This window comes from Rhinichthys klamathensis, unplaced genomic scaffold (genome assembly GCF_029890125.1).
Source record: "Rhinichthys klamathensis goyatoka isolate OS25496 unplaced genomic scaffold, OSU_Roscu_1.1 h1tg000037l_1, whole genome shotgun sequence".
NCBI lineage: Eukaryota > Metazoa > Chordata > Actinopteri > Cypriniformes > Leuciscidae > Rhinichthys > Rhinichthys klamathensis.
This window is the reverse complement of record NW_026606585.1, coordinates 410,279-416,420: the sequence shown is the minus strand read 5'-3', so window position 1 is coordinate 416,420 and position 6,142 is coordinate 410,279. Positions and strand designations below refer to the sequence as shown.

Below are 6,142 nucleotides of genomic sequence, written 5' to 3'. Positions count from 1 at the left end.
AACCAAGCACTATTAAATGAATATGCTAGTTTAAAAATAACTTAAGCTCGATCAATATCATCGGTGACATTCTGCTGATATATTACGTTGGGATATTCTTGTCGTTGGGAACTTGTGATGGGTGGAGGAGTATGACGAGGTGAAACATTTCAAAACAAAAGGACTGCTGCTCTCCTGGTTATGAGGTTTTGGCCTTTTTGGTTTTTGTAAAAAGTAGTTTAGATATATTACATATTTTAGCTCAACTTTTTGCCATTTTTTAACTTAGCTTAAATTTCAATTGTCAACATCATACTTTTTTAAAATAAATATTTTATAGGCCTATGGATTTTCAATGACTGGGAACTACTTTCTAATACTTTATTCATAATATTTGTAATATAAAAATACAACATCACATGGAAGCACAGTTTTTATAGAAATTGTGTATTTTTTATTTTAAAACAATATATTTAAGATTGCACACTGCAAATAGTTACGTCACATACATTTTTTGGTATTCATGTGTGTGTATCATTGCCTTAAACCAAAGACTTACATTGATTTTTTTTCTCTTTTTACAAATAAAAGGATGCCTCTCTCTCTCTCTCTCTCTCTCTCTCTCTCTCTCTCTCTCTCTCTCTCTCTCTCTCTCTCTCTCTCTCTCTCTCTCTCTCTCTCTCTCTCTCTCTCTCTCTCTCTCTCTCTCTCTCTGTGTGTGTGTGTGTGTGTGTGTGTGTGTGTGTGTGTGTGTGTGTGTGTGTGTGTGTGTGTGTGTGTGTGTGTGTGTGTGTGTGTGTGTGTGTGTGTGTGAAAGATGATGTTGATAGAGATTCAGTTGTATTTAACATTCCAACAAGGCACTGAGCTCATTAAAATGTGTCACAACAAAAATGTTGCATAAAGCAGAAGAACATGACACCTGCAGTATTGCTAACAAATTCTCACTTTTCTAAAACACAATGAAGTTCTTTAAACTAATAATAGAAAATTTGAAGAAAGTACAATTAAGGAAAGCATTTTACCATATTTGATTATCTGAATAACATCTTTGTATATCTTTATTTGTGCTGAGGGGTAAAGGCATGTGCTGGGGCAGATGGAAATTTCACAGCAGGGCTGTCCTTATTTGACCCTTAACAGGGAGTATTCCTCAATATTTTTCTGATGTCTTTCTCCACAGCTAGTTGAGCGTTGAAATATAATCCCATTCGCAAGCTCACTGCCAGACTTCTGAGGCAGACTTTAGTTCAGGTTGCATTGGGCTAAACCCAGATCAGGACTGGACATGAGCCAGATGAACTCCCGCCTCTCTCTCTCCCCCTCATGTTATCTTCCATTTCCTGTTCTCTGAAAGTGTGATGCAAGGAACTATAATAATCATAAATAAAATTACCTATGGATTAAAAAACAAGTCTTTAGGGGATGAAAACTAAACATGAGAAAAACTGCCAAAAAAGTAAAAAAAAAAAAAAAAAAAAAGGCACAGAGTATACTAAGAGTTAATCTTCAGCACTGACGTCCCAGTGAACAGTAAAGTCACATGCTTGTCTCAGATTGTTTACTTGCACAGTCTCACAGTTTAAAATCCCAACTAAACTCAATACCACCCACCAGCTCTCTCTCTCTCTCTCTCTCTGCTTCCTTTCTCCACCCACCCTGTTTTCATGGTCAGTCTTGAAACAGCCCAAGCAGTGGGAAAAAGCATAAAACGAAGCAAGTGTGCACATTTTCTTTTTTGCACATTTGTGTGATATTGTCATCGTCTAATCTCAGGAAAACTGTGAGTACGATGAGGAAACTTTCTAGAAGCAGCAGGGGGAGAAGGGTAGTATAACCATGGACTGAAAAACAGCATCTGTGCACTTAAAAACTACATTTAACTTTTGAAAAATACTTTTCCAACGATGCAATGTTTAAAAATGCTGCAGTAAGACTGAGTAATCTTTATGCTTTGATAAAAATGTATGAATAGGCCAGCTTTCAACAGATATGCAAACAGATGAGTTTAATGCATTTACATAACGACATCTTTGCTTTTACTCACTGTTGTACATGGCCATACTGTCGGTATTTTTACAATAGAAACTCATTGTACAATAAAGTATATAAAAAAATGTATAGAGATATAGACATGAAAATATATTTTTCATTACATTGCATATATTTTAGAGCAAAATACTGCAGATACCTGACTTTTATAAATCATTTGTTAATTTGTTTGAGAGTTCAGTGTATAGGGGTCATTGCTAACTCTTGGCTTGAGCTTTTGCCAGTTTCGTCCATTTTAGTGACAGCATATTTGTGTCTCTCCCGCTGCACATGGAGGGTGCAGAAAGTTTCAGCTTTGATAATAAAGCATTAAAAAAAGTTTCATCGTTGCACAGATGAATAAAGAATGTTGTATAATAGCATGACCATTTGCATTTTAAATAAAATGGAAGAAAAAAAACATTAAATAATAAAAAATATATGGTAACACCTTACAATAAGGTCCTATTAACTAACATTAACACATGTATTGTCCTGTAATATTGTTATTTATTAATCTTTGGTAATGTTAGTTAATAAAAATACAGCTGTTCATTGTTAGTTCATATTAGCTCAGCTCCAATAAATAATATTAACAGATTTGTTATTTCTTGTCAACTATTAAAATGTGAATATGTGTAAACTAACTATTGACTGTGAACCTTATTGTAAGATGCAATAATTATTATAAAGATTTTTATGTGGCTCTGTTCAACCAAACTCCAGACTTCCCACCCAACTGTGTATTATGAACGTCTGGATGGTGGTGGAGACTTACTGTCTGTAATTAACAGCAAAAGATGATTATGTGACCAGACTGTACAAGCTGGGTTTTGGATTTGATCCAGAGCAGGAGGTACTAAAGCATCAGGAAGTTTACACATTTATCGACAGTAAATGCAGAATTAAATAGCAAAAGGTCCTAAACTCAAGACTTCCGAACCCTTTACTTAGGGCTTCGACACTACTGAAGACAGTAGAATTATCACAAGTTAGTCCACGAAGATGAGAGTAGTCATACATCAAATAGTCAAGCAACTTTAAAAAAAAATAACAGCAGGATCACAATAACAATGTGTGTCTTAACAACACCAGACAATGAACAGACAGAACAGAAGGGCTTAAATACACAGGCTAATGAACGATAGGTACAAATCAGGTGTGCTCTAATTAGTAACATACTTAGTAGCCATGACAACTAATGATGACGGGAATATATAAGAACAAAGACAAGCAAACTAAACGTCCCTGAAGAAAAAGAAAGTGAAACAAAGGTAAAACGTGACAAGAATTAAATGTAATACGCAAGCATATGGAGGTAGTGAAGAGGATGACATTCGAAGATGCAGGCTCCAGCTAATAATGTATAGATCAGTCTAAGAGGTTAACCACCATTTGCATTATATTTAACCTCAATCTGCCAGGTGCTGTGGTCTTTCTGAGGGGTTTTGAGATGCTGCACTTGACAGCGGGACGTGTAGGGGGGCTTTTGTCCAGACGGGGAGTGGCTGCATTCAGCTCCAGCAGTGTCAAGATGGCCAGCCACGGGCATGGTAATGTCAAATGTCCTTTTAAAGCCAAAAATATCATACAAATTTGGAAATAAAAATAAAATGATGATGATTATGATAATAATAAACAACTTGTGTAATCAATGAGTGGCCACTGCATCAGTATGTTTTTATAAAATGCCACTTTCTTCAAGAGATTTCTACTTTCCGTTTGAAATGCCTGCATTTTTCTCTCAATAGTCAATTGATTATTTCTTTCTGTTCTCTCAGGTGATGTGACAGAACAGGCGGACATGTCTGTACCCATGTACTGGGACCGTCTGGACACTCCTCTTCCAGACAAACCATACCAAGACACCCTCAGTGATGCAGACAAGAGCCTGAAGCAGAAGGAGAAAGGCCCCTGGAATAACCTCTCCAAAGAGGAGAAACTTGCCTGTTTGTATACTACTTCCTTGTTTATTCTCGTTCTGGTCCTGTGTCTTTTACTCTGTACTTATTTGTAAACGAACATATAGAGAACAAATTTTGTGACTTTCCATCTATAGTTTTGTGAGTCCATCTAAATTCTTGTAGTTGATAGCTCAAATCCTGATAGGTGACACACCCTGGTTTGTGGTATATGATGTAAACCCAAGGCTATTGGCTAATTAAAGTCACAAAAGCAAGCCATTTGATACATCCAACTTCCAAGATCTGGCCATTTTCTTGGGTTATTAAGAGATATTTTCCTGAGAGGGCAAAGCACAGTATAGACAAAATCACGGAGAACAATTAAAATGTTGTATTTTTTTATTTATCTATTGTGATCCTCAATGGCAGTGTACAGGATGATGTTTAAAGAGTCATTCGCTGAGATGAAGAAACCAACGGGTGAGTGGAAGACTGTGGTGGGTGGCATCTTTTTCTTCATTGGTTGCACTGGCCTGGTGGTTCTGTGGCAAAGGTACTATGGTAAGAGATCATCATTTTTATTTTTTTATTTAATGGTTTAATTTTAATATTAGGATTAAAATAAGTGAATAGGTCTGTTTAGGTTAACATTTTTTGCTTTCTCAGTGTATCCTCCTCATCCTCATACCCTTGATGATGAATGGCAGGCCAAGCAGGTGAAGAGGATGCTGGACATGAGGGTGAACCCCGTGGAGGGCTTCTCAGCCAAATGGGACTATGAGAAGGGCCAGTGGAAATAAATGTAGGGAAAGGGAATGCAGCTGTGAGTGTCACAACACCTTGCCAATTATCTGCCATTTGTCTCTGCCAGTCTTTATGCAAACATATGAATATTATCCAATAGGCATCAATGTAAAATCTGAACAAGTATCAGTGAGACAGTTCACAACACTGAATAGTCACAAGTGTTAATTCTTGACTAACAGAAATAAAACCTGAAAGAATGACGTCTTTGTATTCATTCAACAAGATAAACGGACACATAATAACCACAAACGAGGTCTTGTGAATTCAAATGGGTCTTTATTTAATTTAAATGATATCAGACATTTAAAAAAAAGTCTTAAGACATAAAACAATTAATTCAGGGGTGAAGCTGTTTAAATAAACCCAAAACCTTAAAAAAATAGTTTTCATTTTTGTCCCCTTATGTTGAAGGTTAAGTTGGCTAAATACAAACACAATGAGCAACAAATACACTTCAAAAGAAATTATGGAGTTTAAGGCCATAGGAAGGAACAATATGCGTTTACACGAAATATCATAAATAATTTCAAATCAACAAACGCCTTAAATATTTTCACTAATCTATGATGAGCTAGTCTAATTGTTATTTAAGTTAACTAGTTTACATAGTGTCGTGCCAATGCTGGTACATTTCACTCTTAAGCATACTGTCAAACTCCGTAACCACACAGCGCGCGCGCGCACAGACACACACACACACACACGGTAACATGACAGACAAACATAGATTAAGCATGCAAGCAGCAAATTTCATAACACGGAATGTATTCTGTGAAATCAGTGTCTATAGAGCAGCAAAAGGTGTAAATGTCGGCAATTTCAATCTGCTAAGACTCGCCAACTACTATAAATGTTTACATCGTTATTGTTGCCAAATGAAACCTTTACATTTCAAACTTTATTTCAAAGTCAACATAATAGCAAATTCAGATTGTAACAATTTTCAAAGGTAGCCGCCTTAGCCTATTGTATGTTATTGTACATTATCGTCATTGAGTTATTGTAAACAAAAAGGCAATTGGCCATTTCAGAAAAGCTGTCTTTATTAAAAGAGAAGGATTGAATAATGAGCAAATGACCATTATTCCCTCTTTGGATTAATGAGCACTGATTAATCGTTGACAAAAAAATATGTTGATGTACGTTGATTTTAGAAACAAATCCCTCGAGCTGTGGAAATTTTCATTTAGTTCCTCTGGGAGTAAATCGGGAAGATTAAATCTTTTCTCATACCTGCTGGAGACCTACAGCAGACACATCTTTTCTAGGTTAGTTCTCAGAGGACGTAACGTTTAGGATTGGTATCTTTTGATTGACGCACCAAACGATCTCGGCTTTCCCACGTGATCTCCAAGCGGGGTTGAAGGCTGGAAACACACCTGTACCACCACTGCTCTCATCACTTCTGTTTGAATTACCCC

General features: G+C 36.4%; 1 protein-coding gene across 1 annotated transcript; it reads left to right on the top strand.

Annotated features, from left to right (window-relative positions):
* The first annotated feature begins 1,606 nt into the window (after window positions 1-1,606).
* Window positions 1,607-4,919, top strand: LOC130081697 (cytochrome c oxidase subunit 4 isoform 2, mitochondrial). The gene is made up of 5 exons (XM_056246409.1): window positions 1,607-1,762; window positions 3,435-3,563; window positions 3,792-3,959; window positions 4,344-4,475; window positions 4,581-4,919. Exons 2-5 carry the CDS (start codon window positions 3,464-3,466, stop codon window positions 4,712-4,714), a joined length of 534 nt encoding a protein of 177 aa, XP_056102384.1. The 5' UTR covers window positions 1,607-1,762; window positions 3,435-3,463; the 3' UTR covers window positions 4,715-4,919.
* Window positions 4,920-6,142: the final 1,223 nt, after the last annotated feature.

Bases quoted from the DNA above. Each gene is read 5' to 3' on its own strand.
- LOC130081697 (XM_056246409.1), top strand. From the start codon at position 3,464: ATGCTGCACTTGACAGCGGGACGTGTAGGGGGGCTTTTGTCCAGACGG. The intron at 3,564-3,791 runs GTAATGTCAAAT...CTGTTCTCTCAG, and splicing joins GATGGCCAGCCACGGGCATG to GTGATGTGACAGAACAGGCG. The intron at 3,960-4,343 runs GTTTGTATACTA...CCTCAATGGCAG, and splicing joins CAAAGAGGAGAAACTTGCCT to TGTACAGGATGATGTTTAAA.